This window comes from Dipodomys merriami, unplaced genomic scaffold (genome assembly GCF_024711535.1).
Source record: "Dipodomys merriami isolate MVZ:Mamm:240054 unplaced genomic scaffold, mDipMer1.0.p SCAF_97, whole genome shotgun sequence".
NCBI classification, from domain to species: domain Eukaryota; kingdom Metazoa; phylum Chordata; class Mammalia; order Rodentia; family Heteromyidae; genus Dipodomys; species Dipodomys merriami.
In genome coordinates, this window is record NW_027206590.1 from 217,990 (window position 1) to 237,518 (window position 19,529).

The following is a 19,529-nucleotide window of genomic DNA, read 5'->3' on the forward strand; positions in this document are numbered from 1 at the left end:
AGACCAGATGTGTGCATCAACCAAACCAAACTTGTTTGTTGAGATGGAGATCTCACTAATTTTTTGATATGGTGGGACTTGGACTCAAGTGTTCCACATTTCTACTTCTCAAGAAGCTGGGGTTATAGGTATAAGCTACTACACCCAGCCAGTTCCCACCTCCTACTTTAATGTTCTTTGACAGATCCACACAATTTCTGTATTTCTATTTTCTTAATAATGTTGGGGAAAACCTTTTCCTCTTCCCCTTTCTTCTTTTTAGCTCTTCCTCATAGTAGGAAAGACTTATCTAACTAGAAAGGCTAGGGAAAGCAGCAGTGAGCATGACTGACTAGCTTTCTCCTTAAGGATCAGCCTATTGATGACAGGAATTCTTCTCCAGTTCAGTCCACAGCCTGTTCTTCAGTTGTCCACCTGTATGCCTTTGAGTGGTGAATGGAATAAGTATAAGAAAAGCCTCAAAGTGGCGCTGTAGCTCAAGTGATAGAGTGCTCGTTTTGAGCTGAAGAGCTGAGGGACAACGCTCAGGCCCAGAGTTCAAGCCCCATGAGCAACAAAAAAATAAAACAAAACAAAATAAGAAAAGCCTCATTAGCAGACTAGTCAAAAGCTAATATTTCAATTCCCATAACACTTCAACATCCAAACCTAAATTATATAGTAATTTAGAGAAGGAAAAATCAGTTTATTACTCCCAAAATAAAGATTATAGCAGATTTAAGATTATCTCTTCAATAATGTAATTCTCATTTTGAGAAGGAAAAAAGAGAGTTGAGCATTAGCCTGGATACTATGGTGACAAGATCCTATATTTAGGTCATTTCCACTTACAGTAAGTGAATATATCTTTATCTTCCCAATGAGAAAAGGGTTCCCTGAACATGCACTTCAGGTCTTACTGAATAGTGTCTTTAAGTAACAAATTAAATAGTTTAAGGCAATTTTATACACTAACTAAAGATTCCCTTGACATCTCCAAAAGTTGTAGAAAATCATAGAATTTAGGATGTCAAATAGAACCTTTTCAGATATGTTTCAAGAACACATATTTGAGACTCTTCTTCAAACCAAGTATTCATTCCATATACTGTATAGAACTTATAGAAATATGTAAAAATATGAATAGATGTTTGCTTTTGGCTTGGCTTGTAAACTCTGTTTTTCCCCTGTATTACTATGGATTTGTTTTCTTTTTCTTTTTTGCCATCTAAAAAACTGAAAGCACAATCGAAATTACAATTATATTCATGTGTCATTGATAGCAGTCCCACAAAACAAATTTGCATTAAAGCAATTCATTAGACTCTATAAACACTCTATCTGTATTCATCAGGAATTATACACATAATAAGTCCAACCTCACACAGCATTCAGAATCATTTATATGGTGTTATTTTTCCCTTTTGTTAATTGTCATGAGGCTACTTATTGGTATCAGTTTCTAGCTAGGGGGAAAAAGCTCATTGGTAAATGGAATCCATAACATTGCTGCAAAAATATTTATTTAAAGAGATTCTGAATAAAAATTATAATTTAAAGCCAACTTACCAAGACATGAGTACAAACCCTGACTTATCCAAGCTAAGATGGCAAGAGTTATAAGATCTCCAAAACTAGCAGCAATGGGTGTAGCAACATTATCCGGATTGATACCAGTCTTCTTTGAGCCAACGATAACTCCAACCATTATTATCCCTAAAAGAAATATGGCTTATTACTTTTAATGTTATGATTTAGAAAATCACTCCCCCCAAAGTGAAATACATAGACTAAACAAACAGCATGTCAATTCTAGTTATTCAGCTCAGAGAAGCTGATTAAGCAAACAGAACACTTTTTACTGTAATGCTTTGGCAAGATGTCCTTCTACAAAGTTCCAGGCAAGAAAATGGAAGATTTGAGAAGTTCAGTGTTTCATGTATAATGTAAAAGCTACTATAAAATTACATTAAAACTAAAATTCTGAATTTAGCATATACACACTACATTAGATGCAAAGTATACATGTATCAAGCTCAAAGATTTACATTTAACCTTCAGGTAAGGCATAAAAATATCAATGTAAGGTGAGTTTTATTTATGCGCATAGTAAATGAGAAGACCAATAAAAATGTACTTGTTCACATGTAGTATAGAAATTCTTGCTTTAATGAGGCCCTGGGTTCGATTCCTCAGCACCACATAAGAAAAAAAAAGCCAGAAGTGGCACTATGGCACAAGTGGTAGAGTGCTAGCCTTGAGCTGAAGAGCTGAGGGACAGCGCCCAGGCCCAGAGTTCAGGCCCCACGACTGGACCCCCCCCCCCAAAAAAAGAAATTCTTGCTTTATTTTTAAGGTGTTAAAGTATTAAGAAACAAGAAGTAATTAAATTTTGAGCACTAGAGGCCTGAACACAACAAAGTCTTTGTGAAAGATAGTCTATAAAATTTCAGTCTATAAATTTGCAAGAGAAGAGAAAAATATAATTATGTACTTAAGCTTTTGGATCCTTAATTTTTTGAATCATACAAATAGGAGAAAATGATATCAACAGTCATTTTTGATGTTTAATTTTTTGAATCAAATAGGAGAAAATGATAATATCTACAGTCAAACTCATAGTTAGCACATTAAAAAATTTAAATGTTTAATTCATATGCTAACTATAAGTCAACAAAATATACCTGTGAAAAAGGTCACCAGACTTTGAGAAGAAAAATTACCATAAATGTTTTTATCCCAGCATACTCAGTTTATGGATAATAAAACAGATCTTGGGGAGTAGTGTTTGAATTCTTGCTTAAAGTCACACAGTTTGTCACTCTAGACCAGTGTATTATGTTTGGTTTGGTTTTGTTCACTCTAACCAACAAAGCCAAATCTGTAAAAGATTAATTTTTCTATTACATCAAATAATGTCCTCACATCTTGTATTCTGGAAAGTTTTTATCATTTGGCTTACTTTATTCATAGTACCATTAAAACAAAGGGGAGGGCTGGGAAGGTGGCTCAGTGATAGAGTGCTTGCCTTGTATGCATGAGGCCCTGGGTTCGATTCCTCAGCACCACATAAGCAAAAAAAAACTGGAAGTGGTGCTGTGGCTCAAGTGTTAGAGCACTAGCCTTGAGCTAAAGAGCTGAGGGACAGTGCCCAGGCCCAGAGTTCAAGCCCCACGACCAACAAAAATAAATAAATAAAACAAAGGGGAAAAAAGAAGCTAGAATGGCAGAAAAGTTTTTAAATTCCAACAGTAATCCAACAAAATATAATTATAGAGAAATGTTATTTTCCAAATGAGTACATTTAAAGATCTATGTAGAGCTACGTGTCAGTGGTTCATACCTATACTTCTAGATACTCAGACAATGAAATCCAGAGGACCACGGTTTAAAGCCAGCCTAGTTAGAAAAGTTCACTAGACAATATCTCCACTTAACAAGCAAAGAGCAGGGCTGGAAGCATAGTGCCAATGGTAGAGCAGCAGACAAGGAAATACCCTGAGTTTAAGCCCAGTACCAGGACCCATATAGGATGTATTCCTATAACAATGCCATAGCTGAAAGCAAGCTTTGCAAGGATCAAGGCCTGTTAGAAAAAGCTGTAAGGGAGGAGACTTGGATTTTGTTCTGAATCTGCTACAAACAAGCTGATGAAATTGAATATGTCATCTTACTTGTTTGTATCAGTTGTCTCACCTACAAAGTGTACATAAATTAAGATGATCAAAAAGATCAAGTTATCATAAAACTAAAATACACATTACTTAAAGTATGAAACTTTGTCATAAATATGATATTAAGAGAAGTAAGCCTGACCCAAAGAAACATAGGCTGCATGATTTCCCTCATTTGTAATAATTAGAAGGTCACTATAAGGTACCAGGTAGCTGATGCTTATAATCCTAGCTACGCAGGAGGCTGGGGGGGAGGGGGGAGGAGAAAGGGAGGGAGGGAGAGAGGGAGGAAGGAAGGAAGGAAGGAAGGAAGGAAGGAAGGAAGGAAGGAAGGAAGGAAGGAAGGAAGGAGGAAGGAAGGAAGGAAGGAAGGAAGATAGTCAAGTGTGGCGGCTTACATCTCTTAGCATTTAGGAGTCTTAAGGTAGAAAGACAGTGAGCTCAAGGCCAGCCTGGGTTTCATATTGAGCCCTGACCCAAAAAAAGAAACAGTTTTGGGAGAAGAGGAATAATCTAGCTGATAAGTTCATACAGGGGGGTGAGGAATAACCTAGCTGAGAAGTTCTAATGCAAAGTTTTTTAAGCTTCTATTCTTTATCATTATAGCCAACAATATGCTATATTTGTAATGCCACAGAAACAATGAAGGCATTTAACTGGTTTGATTTGAGGAAGGTTATGGTTTGTTCGTTCATTGAAACTTGAGACTTTAGGGGCTAGGAAGGAGGTTCAGTGGTAGAGTGCTTGCCTTGCATACATGAAGCCCTGGGTTTGATTCCCAGTACCACATAAGCAGAAAAAAGCCAGAAGTGGTGCTGTGACTCACGTGTGTTAGAGCACTAGCCTTGAGCTGAAGAGCTGAGGGACAGTGCCCAGGCCTAGAATTCAGGCCCCACGACTGGCACAAAAAAAAAAAATCTGAAATAATAATAAAAAATCAAAAAAAAAATTTAAAAATAACAAAAAATCTGAAAAGTTGAGACTTTAAAATTGTTTCATAGAGAGATATTATTATTATTACAGTTAGTACTCAAGTGACAAGCCAATAAGTACCCTACATGATTTCCAGGAAGAAGGTTCTGAAGGAATTTAACTTACAGAGACAAATTCCCTGATCTTATTTGGAAACTCTACTTGAGTGCCTAAAGCCAGAAGCCAGTCTCAAAAAGCCTGTTTCCAGCAAGTTTTATAAATAATAAAATGAAAATGTATCTGAAATACGATTTGAAAGTTTGCAATAGCATTGTTTTCCTGCCATTTTGGTCAGGAAGAAGTACCATTTAAATAGAAGTAATCATCATGGAGGGAGATCAGCCGTGAGTCATTTATTTGCTCACCCTGCAGAAGGGATGCAATGAAGGCGGTCGCCACGCTGCTGGAGCACAGAAGGATGGAGTGACTGAGGTAGTATTTCCCCTCTGGAATCCAGCCCAGCACAATCGCTGCCACTGCTGCTAGGAACCCAACCACTGTTGCCTGAACCTGAAAATATTTTGACAAAATCCAAACCAATTAGTAATCTTTAAAACATATTATGCAAGCATTACATACAAGAAGTCAGGAGAAAGTACGTATAGTAACTGCGCTGCATCAACTTTTTAAGAAGCTATATTTGTGGTTTAACATTACTTCAGACAGTGGGCTCCCAAACTGCCCTGATTTGCTGCTGGCAAGTATGGGAAAAGATCTAGTAATATTATTTTAGTAAACACCCAACACGTCTTGTTCACAATTTTAGTAGGTAACTTCTCTGGAAGAGAATAACCTTTTCTCTGCTCCACCCACCCCTCCACCTTCTCTCCTTGCTTTTGTCCACTGGTAATGGCTCCAACCAATTACCACCTCACCAGCAGGCACCAGTGATGTCTTGAGGTTGCTGCTTGGGGCTCCCAGTTTTTATATACTCTTGTGGGAGTGAGGCAGACACAGGCACTCGACTGCAGCAGCTAGGACCAGCAAATCCCTCTCTTGTGATCATGCAGACCAACAAGGATGAGAGTATAACCAGGTAAGGGGGGGGTGCTAGGACTATTAGAAGCTGAGATGTTAATTGCTAGAATAATTTGATGGACATTTTTATACTTAAAACATAGTTTTAACTATGAGTTACAATTCTCATTAAAGAGTTGAAGGTAGTTAAAGAATACAATTAAATATATTTTCAAAAATTGTATGTATCATATATAGTACTCTAGTGGGAGGAAGATTTGACTGGTTTTAGTCTTGTCTTCTTTTTGTTTTGTATGGTGGTGGGGATTGAACTCAGGACTATTTGCACCCTAGGCAAGTACTCTACCACTGAGCTACTTCCCTAATTCAGTTATCAGATGTTTTGATGATCACCTCTACATATGTTCAAATAAGTTTAAACTAAACGGATACTAAGTCTTCTTTAAAATGATACTATGACCTAAAAGATGAAAATAAAGCCCAAAAAGGTCATGTAAACTGGTAAAAGTTATAGAGGTGGTAATATTGGAGCAGAGATTAGATCCTAGCCCTTGTTATTTCCAACCCCGCAATCTTAAAATCATTTGCATGGATGTATCTTTGAAATGCATTATATGAGAGTATATTCCTACAACTATCTCTCAGTTTAATATCTATCTAACTTTCCCTAAGCTCACATTATTAGGTAGGTGAGCACAGAGGGTAGCAGCAGTGTTGAGCTTAGAGCTGGGAGAGTATGGAGGAGGGCTGAAGAGATATTCACCTGAGATCCTGAGACTAGAATTTATATAAAATTCATGGCTGGGTTCATATGTAATCAGTAACTGAATGTATTCATTTACATTAACATTAATAACTTAACAATTAAGGAAAAAAATGGCTAGACTTGGAAGGCTTAGGCAGGAGGACCACTTAAGTCCAACTCTGTTTTAAAATAAAAAAATATCATAAAAGTAATAAGATAGCACCTAAACAATAAGATGTTAAACAGTTGTTTGTATAAATATTAACAAAAATCCTGGGTTATGTTATAGTTATGAAGTATTGTATATATTTTTCTATATTATAGAGTGTATTTTTTCATGTTTGGAAGAATTTGACCAGTTTTTAGAAATACGGTAACTTTCCGAGTTCAGATGTATCCATTGATATCATCATTTTTTTTTCAGTTGGTTGTGGGGCTTGCTCCAGGGCCTGGAGATGTCCCTAACCTCTTTTGCTGAAGGTTAATGCTCTACCACTATAAACCACAGTGCCACTTCTGGTTTTTGAGTGGCTAATTGGAGATAAGAGTCTCATAGGGGGCTGGGAAGGTGGCTCAGTGGTAGAACGCTTGCCTTGCATGCATGAGGCCTTGGGTTCAATTCCTCAGCACCACATAAGCAGAAAAAAAAAGCCGGAGTGGCACTGTGGCTCAAGTGGTAGAGTGTAGCCTTGAGCTGAAGAGCTGAGGGACAGCGCCCAGGCCCAGAGCTCAGGCCCCACGACCGGACCCAAAAAAAAAAAAAAAAGAGTCTCATAGGGACTTTTCTACCTGGGTAGGCTTTGAACTGTGATCTTCAGATCTCAGTCTCCTAAGAAGCTAGGACTATAGGCATGAGACACTAGCACCCAGCTGATATTATCACTTTTTAAGGTATTAAATCATTATTTTTGTGTCTCTTAAAATAAGTAAATGGTAAACTTCATAGCACTAAAATTTACTCCATTCCCAGAGGAAGTACTAAGACCTATAAAGAAATACTGCATTACTTACCTGCTTTAATGCCAAATTGCCAATTATTAGGTTCCACTTTTCAATTGGTGAGTCCATTTTCCCAATGTTTACCTGTGAAAGAGGGTATTTCCATGAATCTAGTAATCTATATTCTATCTGCTCTTTTTAAATAGGCTATGAAGTTTTAAAGTATAAAATGAATCTTCAGTAAATCTGACAAGTGAAAATTGTACTTTGAATATAATTCCTACTTTATTACCAGATTGGCATCTAATATTGAGCATGGCTGAAACTTTTTTTCACTTTAATAGCTTTCAGGAACTAGTGGATCTGTTACCATTACCCCTATGTATGCTGAGTTGTTTTAGAACTAACATCATCAGCTATGATCCTAACATGCCAAATTTGTGTACTGAGGCCCAGTAAAAGTGATTATATAATCGTGAGCTGCTGGCACTTAATTCCATGTTATAAAATAACTAATGTAATTTGAAAAATTATTGACCAGAAAACAAGATATAAACAAATCAGTCATTTGTACATAAATTATATTTGAATCATGACTAAAATTGTTAGCAACTAAAATACATTCAGTTCACAAATAAATTTTGATCATGTACCTCATCTATTAAAATGTATACACATTGCCACTAAAGTGAAGAATATTCTCCAAAATGAGACTATTATTAGTCACATAATCAGTTGCTCTATGAACAACATCATATTTCTCAACTACTTTAGGATTCAAAAAGTATACATCTAAATCTGCCAAGTGTTTCTAATGCAGCCACTTGGAAAGCAATAAATGTTCGTTAGTAAAAATTTTATACAGAGTTGGATTTCAATTATTCATCTATTTTACCATGGAGGATTTTCAAATGTTAGGGAGAAAAAAGCTTACAAATGAATGGGTAAAGAAGCAGATAGATAAGGATTATTATTTCTGAGTAGTTTTTTTTTTTTTTCCATGAGCACACTATTCAATCAAGCAGAGTAAGTGGTGTGTCAACCTTTTCTCTGTCAACTTGGAAAAAAAGATTATGTTCTGCAGTCTCCAAAAAAGTATCCAATAAATGCAAATTGTGAGATTCCTCACTATCTCAGAGTAATTGTTTGTGCAGTCTTATTTATATATTTATTTTCTAAGCCTGAAAATAAATTATTGTAGCTCTAATAGCCTGGGACTCTGCTCAAGTGAGTGATAAAGTATAAGAAATATTTGAAAACTGAACCTGCTTTAGGTTTAGAACGTAAGCAGGCACAGGAAAATTAGTGTTATTTTAAAATAACTCTTAGGAAGATGTATATAGCTGTAGGAAACAATCTAAGATGATTCAATAAACCACTGCATAAAGTATAAGAAGTCAACACTGCTGGGTGTTGGTGGCTCACACCTGTAATCCTAGCTACTCAGGAGGCTGAGATCTGATTATTACGGTTCAAAGCCAGACCAGGCAGGAAAGTCTGTGAGACTCTTATCACCAATCAACCACCAGAAAACCGGAAGTGGCACTATGGCTCAAGTGGGAGAGCACTAGCCTTGAGCTGAAGAGCTGAGGGACAGCGCCCCAGGGCCAGAGTTCAAGCCCCACACCACCACCAACAACAACAAAAAAAGAAGTCAACACTCCAGAATTGCTCATGAGCAAACAGGGTCTAGGAAGAACTCAAGGAAGGTGGGGTGGCAGAAGGAGTGAATGGTATGACATAGGGATGCTGCTGTGCCAGAATCCACTTGGTACCATCACCTCCAGCCTTTTCTAAGGCCTGGTGCTATATTCCTCAAAAGTCTGCCTCTCCAGCTAGAGGCTGCAGTCTGTCAGTGACAGGAATTTTCTTAAAAATTGGAGGACATAGATAGCAGAATTCATTGCTTGTTATAGAAGAAGTCAGACAGGACAGGCCTCTAGCCTCTTCTAGAGGTATACCATGTTAGGCCTCAAGCCCTGTTCCAGAGCTTCAGGACATTTGTCTGATTCTCTAGCCACTGGTCTTGTCTTCTGCAACATCCCTCCATCTGCGTAAGCTTCATTTCCTCTACTTAATTCCATACAGTTGCAGCACATACCATGGCTCTGTTTTCTGAGCTAAACCAGACTGGCAGTATAACTTTCAACTGTTAAACCTAACTGTATTATAAATGAAGATCACATTCTCTATGTCCCTTCCATATGTAGAAGTCTCTGAATGAGCAACCTTTTAACCTAACAAAATGATTTCAAATTAAAACAATGTATAATGTAAAAGAATTTTAGGAGCCAATTAAAATGTAATAATAAAGAGAAATTGACCTAAATTTTGGGGAGAGAACAAGTATTATACGTTGTGCATTGAGATCGGAGTGGGGTTATGGCAACTTTTGCCTCCTGTTGTGTAAAACCTGTGCCATCTACTCTATGTCTGGTAATTTAGGATGATATGAACTCATTAGGTGTTTTCAGAATTGGAGAGGGAGAAGCATCACTACTTTTGATGTTCTACTTTTATACAATTATTTGACCTAATGGTGCTTAGCCAGAGACACCAAGCCATTGTAAAATGATAAGATAGAAGAGGGCATGATCTGATGACGACTTCTGTGAAGCTTGCAATAATTTAAATTAATATTAAGGTAGTAGAAAGAGGCCACGAGGTTGCAGAGACACCATGAATTTGCTCGTTAAAATATTGATTTAACTCTGAACATATTTTCCTTTAGTTCTTTGAACATATTTATACCAGTTGCTTGGAATGACTGTTAAACTCAACATCAGGCCCACTGGAAGTCCCTTCTCATTGGCTAGATATGATTCATGATTTTTGGTGATACTTCTTTGTTTCTTTCCATGTCTAATGTTTGTTACAAACTGACAGTGTCAATAACATGCTGTAGTGACTCTGGATACTGTCAATGTTCTTCCCAAAATTCTGAATATTCCTTCTAGCAGGCCATAGACTCTTCTTCGCTCAATGAGATTCTCTTCCACAATGCAGAACAGCTCAGCTCCCCACCTGGTTCTTCTGGCTAGCAATTCTTGAATTTTAACCTAGCCCTTTGGGGTTATCTTTTGCATCTATAGAGAATTCTGCAGCTGAGGATCTATGTTCAGATTGGTGGGTTCATTCTTATGAGAGTCTCCCATAAACTTCTACCTGCTATGTTAGCTCCAAATTCTGCCATCTGAAATTTTACTAGTAAAATTTCATCTTTCTGCTACTGTAGATATGCACAGGTCACACAGGAACTCATGTCAAAAAAGAGAACAAACATACAAATCTGAGCCAGCTAACTTTAGTCTTTCAAGTACATAAGTTTCTTTCCATACTCAGTTTACTATCATTCTTCTTTCATGTCAAAAAAGGGAACAAACACAAATCTGAGCCAGCACTTTAGTCTTTCAAGTGTATAAGCTTCTTTTCATACTCGGCTTATTATTACCATCACTTGTTTCCACAATGGTGAATCCTAAAGGAGTGTTATGGTGATATAATGATGCCCTTTTGCATTTCTAAAACAAACTCAGAACACTGACAGAGGCAGTATTTTTAAACATGTTAAACTCTTGAACCTTTTGAGTGAGAGCTTTATGTAGCTAAAGATTTAAAAGTATACCCGCCGGGCGCTGGTGGCTCACGCCTGTAATCCTAGCTACTCAGGAGGCTGAGATCTGAGTATCGCGGTTCAAAGCCAGCCCGGGCAGGAGAGACTGTGAGACTCCTATCTCCAATAAAAAAAAAAAAAGATTTAAAAGTATAGATCCTATAATATATTCTAAACAAATAAAAAAGTATTTACAAGAATATTCATCATAAGCTAGGTGCAATGCTTACACTCCTAGATACTTGGGAGGCTGAGACTGAAAGGATCTAGTTTGAGGCAATCAAAAGCTGGGTTCAGTGGTATATGCCTGTCATCCTACCTTTACGGAAGGCTAAGGTCAACTACAGTCAGGATGATTGTAGTTGCAGGCCAGCCCAGGCCAAAAAAGAAGTTCATAAGACTCTGTCTTAATGGAAGAAGCTGAGCATGTAGCTCATGCCTGGTATCTCAACTACAGCAGGGTAAGTAAAATAGAAGGACTGAAATAAAGGCATGTATCTAGGCAAAATAGAGACCCTATTTCAAAATAACAAGTATGTAAAAGGGCTAAAGGTGTGGCTCAGAATAGAGTACCTACTAGCAAATGAGAGGCCATGAGTTCAAAATCTAGTAGTGCCACCAAAAATAAAAAATATATATCACATTATTGTTTGTAATAGCAAAACATTAGGGTCTAGATAGATAGATAGATAGATAGATAGATAGATAGATAGATAGATAGATATTCAGTAATAGATAATGAATTAAATAAGGTACTGTTATATGATATAAAAGTGCATGGCCAAAAAAAATGACATGGACCTACATTTATTGATACAGAAAAGCAATCATGATATATTTGGAAGTCAGAATTATACATAATAAAAAAAGAAAATGTAGGATTCCAGTTCTTTTAGGGTATATAGTATGCATATGCATTATGACATACTAGCTGAACATATATACGTCCAGATAGTCAAGTACAGAAAATCTTTTTTTTTTTTGGAAGTACTGGGAGTCAAACTTGGGATCTTGCATATGCTAGGCATATGATATACATAAACTGAGTTAGGAGAAAACTTACTGCCGTGGATAATCTGGATGCCAATGTCATTTCCAAGTTCCCTTTGAGGCCAAGAAGAGCAGGAACTAAAATGAAAACTTCGGTTACATTTTTGAATACTTCCCAATGCTGTAAAAACATGAAAACAAAAAAGTTAGACAGTCTTTTTTTAATGCTTAAAACAAAGACATTTCTTTTAAAAAATTATTTTTCAAACTTTGCATCCATGTTTTGAAGGATTACACAGGTAACTAGTGAACATTTAGTATCATCTCAGTCTCTTGATCTCTGAAGCTCTCTCTGAGCTACTCAAGAAGACTCAGTTGGAGTAACAGTTGCCATTCTATATCCACATGCTACATAAGCCTAAACTCTTTTTCTGTCATGCTGTGAATCAAATCTAGTGCCACATATATGCTAGGCAAGCACTCTGTCACTGAGCTATATCTTTAATACTTGAGTGTGTGTGTGTGTGTGTGTGTCTCGAACTCAAAGCCTGGGCACTATCTCTGAGCTGCTTTTGATCACACTTAGCACTTTAGCACTTTACCACTTCAGCTATCAGTTCTACTTTTGGCTTTTTGTGATTAATGGAGATAAGGCTTTCTCAGACTTTTCTGCCTGGGCTGACTTCAAACCATGATGTTCATATCTCAGCCTCCTGGGTAGCTAGGATTATAGTCATGAGCCACCAGCACTCAACAGCACTTAACTTTTTTTTTTGAGACAGGGCCTTGCTATATAACTCAGCTGAAATTTACAATGCCCTGCCTGTGTTTCCTTAGTGCTAAGATTACAGGTAGGAACCTCCACTCCCAACTATCACTTTATAAAGGCAACAGTTAATACACCTAGTGGTGAAGAGCACAGGACCTGGAACCAAATCATCTGGATTAGAATCAGTTCCAACACTACTTACAACAATGGCATTAATATTATTACCTAATTTCCTAAATGAAGAAATAAAGATTCAGAAAGGTTAAATGACATTCCCAAAGTCAAAAGTAAGGACTTAAGGCTAGGTGGTGGTACATACCTGAATTCCAGGTACTCAGAAACCAGAGATTGGGAGGATTTAAGTTCAAGGACAGCTTAAGCAAAAAATTGGTGACACTCCATCTTAACTAATCAAAAGCTGGGTATGGTGTCCTGTGCCTGTCATCCCAGCTACATGGGGAAGCGGACCATGGTCTAAGCAGGACTGCCCACAAAAGAGAAACTTTATCCCCAAAATAAATAAAGAATAAAGGGTGACAGTATGGCTCAAGTGGTAGAGTACTTACCCAGCAAATATAAGTAAGGCCCTGAATTCAAACCCCAGGACTTAAGAGTTGACCTCAGGAATTCTAAATAGGCCCATGTTCTGGTTCCTATTTTAGGGCTAAGAGGGTACTAAATACAGGATAATGAAAATAACTCCAAATTATGCCTTTACGCATAAACCTGAGCCTACCCAGCAAGGCAATCCAGCTTATCTTTCAGATCTTAATGTCCTTGTTTATAAAATGAAGATAATATCTGCCAAGTCTAGCCATCAGAGGTATAACAACGAAAGTGACAGACAGGAAAGTACACTATGAATTGAAAGAGTATAGTAATATCTTAATAACACAAATGACTTTTAACAAATGATAAGAGATGATTGTCTCAGTAAGAAACTTTATGAACATATTACCTTCATGCCAAAAAAGTAACAAGAGTATATATCTAGTCACTAACACCAAGACAGGTGAGAAAAAAAATCTGTCTTTTCTAAAACAACTTGTTTCAAAGAAATACTTTGGAAATGCTTATCAGAACAGTCTTTTTTAAAGTCTTGCTATGAAGCTGGGTGCAGTGGCTCACACCTGTAATCCTAGCTACTCAGGAGGCTGAGATCTGAGGATCTTGGTTAAAAGCCAGTCAGGGCAGGAAAGTCCATGAGACTCTTAGCTCCAATAAACCACTAGAAAACTGAAGTGCTGTGGCTCAATTGGTAGAATGCTTGCCTTGAGCTGAAGAGATGAGGGATAGTGCTCAGGCCCAGAGTTCAAGCCCCACACAGACCAAAAAAAAAAAAATCTTGCTATGGCCAGGTGCCAGTAGCTCACACCTATAATCCTAGCTATTCAGGAGGCTGAGATCTGAGGATCACTGTTCAAAGCCAGCCTGGGCAGGAAACTCTGTGAGACTCTTATCTCCAATTAACCACCAGAAAACTGGAAGTGGCACAGTGGCTCTAGTGGTAGAGTGCTGGCCTTGAGCTGAAGAGTTCAGGGACAGTGCCCAGGCCCAGAGTTCAAGCACCAAGACTGACCAAAAAAAAAAAAAAATCTTGCTATGAAGAATTCACAAAGGAAATCCCTCCAAGGTTCGTCTCAACTAAGGATGTACCTTACAAAATATTGGAGAATGCCAGGCATAGTTGCCATACCTGTAATCCAGACAACACAGAAAGTGAAGATGGAAAGATCTTGGTTAGAAGACAGCCCAATATGTAGAGATGATAGGGATGATGATGATGATGATGATGATGATGATGATGATGATGGATGCAATGTAATAAAAGCTAACAATCTCTAACTCTCACTCTTACTGATTGCCTTGGGCAGTTTCTTTAGATCTAGTTCAGTTAATATTCACAATGAACCTAGGAGATATGTAGTATTTTTAAAATTAAATCCCAGACATAATTCATGAAAATATTTTACCTGTTACCAGTTTAAGACACTTACATGATTCAACTTTAGAAGCATGAGCTCAGCCATGTATAATGGTTCATGGCACCTGTCTTAAATATTATAAATATGCTCTCCAAGAATTACTGGAGTCACAACAATAGACACACACAGAAATTGTCTCCGCAAGGCAAAATTTACTTCTATAGAAGGGTGCAATCAGCCAAAAATCTGGCAAGCAAGCACAAAGAGCAGGCAGGCAGGCTGCCCCTACCCATCCCCATTTATCTCATACAATAAGCTCTGCTCCTTTGCTCAGATTGGTTGAGCTCAGGTTCACAAAATCTATTCATGATTAGTTAGTTTGAATAGGGTAAAATAAATTTATACATACTGACTTTGAAATAAAGTTAACAGTATACAAGTAATCTTAAAATATATCCACACCCTCTGCTACTTCTTGAACAGTCTGGGGCCTGTCTTAATTCCATCTTGAAAAGAAACCAGTTTAAGACAAAACCTTGCCAGGCGGTGGCTCACGCCTGTAATCCTAGCTACTCAAGAGGTTGAGATCTGAGAATCACAGTTTGAAGCCAGCCCCAGCAGGAAAGCAGGAAAGACTCATCTCCAATTAATTACAGAAAAAGCTGGAAGTGGTGCTGTGGCTCAAGTGGTAGAGCACTTGCCTTGGGCAAAAGAAGCTCAGGGACAGCTGCCCAGGCCCAGAGTTCAAGCCACAGGACAAGAAAAAAATCCTTCCTTATCCCAAAGCAGTTCCTCTTTTTCTAACAAGAGCTAAGCCACCAAGTCAAAGCAATATACTTTGACAGAAAAGACAGTTTTTCTCACATAAGGGATAATTTAATAATGAAAGAAACTGGAAATCTAGTGGAAAGAAAAAGCATAAACTACCACGTTACCCTCTATTCAGAAATAATAATAGTTCCTCCAGTTTGGCAAAAAATGAAAAAGATCAAGAATATCCAGTGTTAAGCTAGGTGCCAGTAGTTCAAGCCTGTAATCCTAGCTACTCAGGAGGCTGAGATCTGGGGATCAGAGTTAGAAACAAGCTTGGACAGGAAATTCAGGAGACTCTTATTTCTAACTAACCAGCAAAAGCCTAGAGAGGGAGTTATGGTTTAAGTAGTAGAGCTCAATCCTTGAGCAAAGAAGCTAAGGGACATCACCCAGATCCTGAATTCAAACTCCAATAATGGAGTTTGCCCAGACATTTAATGTTTTTAATCTATGAAACTGTGAAAATAACAGTTAAATATATAAAGCTATGTTTAAATAATGAATTTTGGTATATACATACAATGTAGTATCAAACACTCATTTTAAATTCTAAAAACCTTTACAGAACTGGAGATGTAGCTCAGTGGCCGAACACTTGCCTAACATGCACCAAGCCTGGAGTCTAGACCTGACTCCACAAAAATAAAAAATGTTTGGGATTCAAAACCTCCACAAAGCATTCTGATCAGGAATGAAATGATAAAAAGACAAGTGCAGTTAAAGGTATAAACTCACCTGAACTATATCCAAAACCATGCCAGCCGAAACTGTGCCAAAACCAGCTAGCAAAAATGGCACAAGAATCTGCAATGCCATGATGCCACTGGATTCCTTTGGCAATTTGGGAGTTGTTTCCACAATGACATCTTCACCACCCTCACTAGACAGATCTTCCTCCTGTAACATGGCAGTACTTTCAGAAGCCTCCCTTCCATCACAGTAATTGTAGTTGGCATAGTCGTCATACTTCTGGTTACAGCTTGAAGGTGTATGCCCATTATTGCCATGGTAAGACTGCTCAGAGAAACTGTGATACTCCATGTGCTGCTCAGATCTGTTACTCAAAGTTGGTGCTGCATTTGATAATCCATCTTGCCAAATGCCATTTGTTCTTTTGTGCCTATCTTCCTGGTTTTTCTGGTAAATTACTGGGACCATACTCAACACTAAGTTTAAAAACTTGTCAGATTGAATTGTATTGAAGTTTAAAGTCCAATCTACCAAACTTCCTCCGCTACTTGGACCATCACTTGTTTTATTAGTAATAGATCTTCCTTTGCTATTAGTCATATTGTCATCACTGAAATCCCCGTATTCTCAGATCTCAAGCTTCGTGAACCATTGCAGATGAGTCAGAACCATGTAAACACTTGCTTAAATAAAGTTGTTGACTTCATTGTACAGAAAATGACTCCACTACTAAAAGATGTTTATAAGTTCCACAGATGGATTGGATCTGTAAAAAATAAATTAATTAATTAATTAAAATTTTAAACTCAGACTAAGTGGGCTGGGAATTTAGCTCAATAGTAGAACACTGGCCTGGCATGTACAAGGCCCTTCTGAGCCAGCACCACACACACACAAATCAGATTGACCATCACTATACTTAGATTTTCATTGCTAAAAGTACAAACTGTGCTTTAACCTAACCCTAAGGCAGCATTATAGACACTATACTATGTGGCCTTGAAGCTGAACTGTTTTGTGCCATGCAACTATTATGAGTGCAGAATTTTTTTGTGTGTGTGATCAATCTTGTACAAAAGTGTTTCTCATATTTGCAAACTTTAATATGCACTTAAGATCTTCTGAAATAGAATTTATGAAATAAAATGATGGCTTCTATCAGCATAAAGGGGACTCAGAATCAAACTGTACCCTTCATTTATATATGTCACTAAGCAACAAAATCCAGTAAAGCAGGCTCTGTGACATGTTAATTGAAACATCTTTGTATAACTATTTATTTTTCAAACTATACAAGTTGATATATTAGGGATATATCAATTTATACAACTAAATTTATACAACTACTTAAAGATAATTGTGTTTTGGGTTTTTTGTTTGTTTGTTTTTTGGTATGTCAGTGATGGGACTTGAACGCTGGGCCTGGGGGCTATCCCTCAGCTATTCAGCTCAAGGCTAGTGTTCTACCACTTCACCAACAGCACAACTTCCAATTTTCTGATTGTTTATTGGAGACAAGAGTCTCACAGACTTTCCTGCCCTGGCTGGCTTTGAACCCCAATCCTCAGATGGCAGCCTCCTGAGTAGCTAGGATTACAGGTGTGAGCCACTGGCGCCTGTCTTAAAGATATTTTTAAGTGAGTGCCAGTAGAGATATTTATGCTACTCTTCAGTTACTTGGGAGATTATAGTAGTCTAATATTCCCATTAAGAACCAGTGTCTTCAAAACTTCAATATAATGGCTTGTATTTAAATTCTGAACTTCATCAGTCATAATGCTTCTTACCTGTAATCCCAGCAGTCAAGAGGCTGGGTCAGGTAAGATTATAAATTCAAGACCAGACTTGGCCCCCCGAACACACACACAATTCTGAACTCTGTATAAATTATAATAAATCTTTAGGGAAAAGGAGTTCATTACTTTTTTCATTAAGGGCCAGTATTTACATATGATTGAAGGATTTTTTGTGTTTGTGTTTTTTTTTAAGTATGTTAACAGGTATGGGACATACAAAGGCTAAAATCATGGATAGTGAGTTCATCTACCCTCTAGTTTATTCCAGCAGTACTCACAATAGACAAGATATGCAAGCAACATAAATGTTTTCCAGTAGAGATGAATGGGTAAAGAAAATATGGCCTGCTGGGCACTGTTAGCTTACACCTGTAATCCTAGCTACTCAGGAGGCTGAGATCTGAGAATCATAGTTTAAAGACAGTGAGGGTAAAAAAGTCCATGAGACTCATCTCCAATTAACCAACAGAAAACTGGAAGTGGCCTTGTGACACAAAGTGGTAGAGTGCCAGCCTTGAGCAAAAAAAGTTCAAGTGAAGTACCCAGGCCCTGAGTTCAAACCCCATGCCCATGATCAACAGTGACAAAGAAAGAGAGAGACAGAGAGAGAAAGGAAGGAAGGAAAGAAGGAAGGAAGGAAGGAAGGAAGGAAGGAAGGAAGGAAGGAAGGAAGAAAGGAAGAAAGGAAGAAAGGAAGGAAGGAAGGAAGGAAGAAAGGAAGGAAGGAAGGAAGGAATGGAGAAAGAAAGGAAGAAAGGAAGAAAGGAAGAAAGGAAGAAAGAAAGAAAGAAAGAAAGAAAGAAAGAAAGAAAGAAAGAAAGAAAGAAAGAACGGAAGGAAGAAAGAAAGAAAGGAAGGAAGGAAGGAAGGAAGAAAGAAAGAAAGAAAGAAAAAGAAGAACGGAAGGAAGAAAGAAAGAAAGAAAGGAAGGAAGGAAGGAAGGAAGAAAGAAAGAAAGAAAGAAAGAAAGAAAGAAAGAAAGAAAGAAAGAAAGAAAGAAAGAAAGAAAGAAAGAAAGAACGGAAGGAAGAAAGAAAGAAAGGAAGGAAGGAAGGAAGGAAGGAAGGAAGGAAGGAAGAAGAAAGAAGGAAGGAAAGAAGGAAGGAAAGAAGAAAGAGTGAAAGAGGGAGGGAAGCAGGGAGGAAGGAAGGGAGGGAGGGAGGGAGGGAAAACAGAAAGAAAATTTGGCCTATGTATACATTGGAATAGTATTTCAATGCCCATCAAAGAATAAAATCCTCCCATCCTCCCATTCAGGATGAACCACCATCCTGAGTTGCTAGGATTATAGGCATACGCCACTGCATCTAACCAAATAAAACTCTGTAGACATTGTGCAAATGATTTCCTTGCTTTATTAAAAACTGTAAGTTATTTTGGATAATTCACAATACAATTGTATAATAGGTTCATAAAGATGAGGATTATACCAAAGTAATTTGCAATTACAGTTCTCAACAGCAGGATGGCTCTGTGTCTGCTTCATTTTCTTCAACTACTTTCATTTAAAAATAAAAATGAGTACCTCCTGCTCTTGCCTTCTTATCTCCTCCTTCCTTCCTCCCTTTCTTTCTTTCTTCCCTTTTTCTTTCCTTCCCTCCCTCCCTCCCTCCCTCCCTCCCTCCCTCCCTTCCTTCCTTCCTTCC

At 37.7% G+C, this 19,529-nt stretch overlaps 1 protein-coding gene across 5 annotated transcripts in view; it reads right to left on the minus strand.

Moving 5' to 3' along the window:
* Nucleotides 1-19,529, minus strand: part of LOC138821936 (solute carrier family 41 member 2) — an 87,840-nt gene that overhangs the window by 49,815 nt on the left and 18,496 nt on the right. For all 5 annotated transcript variants that reach the window (XM_070014368.1, XM_070014370.1, XM_070014371.1 and 2 more), the window contains exons 2-6: nucleotides 16,133-16,853; nucleotides 11,964-12,071; nucleotides 7,360-7,431; nucleotides 4,991-5,135; nucleotides 1,549-1,695 (exon numbers count right to left, since the gene is read on the minus strand). In XM_070014368.1, coding sequence (XP_069870469.1) covers nucleotides 1,549-1,695; nucleotides 4,991-5,135; nucleotides 7,360-7,431; nucleotides 11,964-12,071; nucleotides 16,133-16,687 — 1,027 coding nt within the window. In that variant the 5' untranslated portion in view covers nucleotides 16,688-16,853. The remainder of the gene's footprint in view (nucleotides 1-1,548; nucleotides 1,696-4,990; nucleotides 5,136-7,359; nucleotides 7,432-11,963; nucleotides 12,072-16,132; nucleotides 16,854-19,529) is intronic.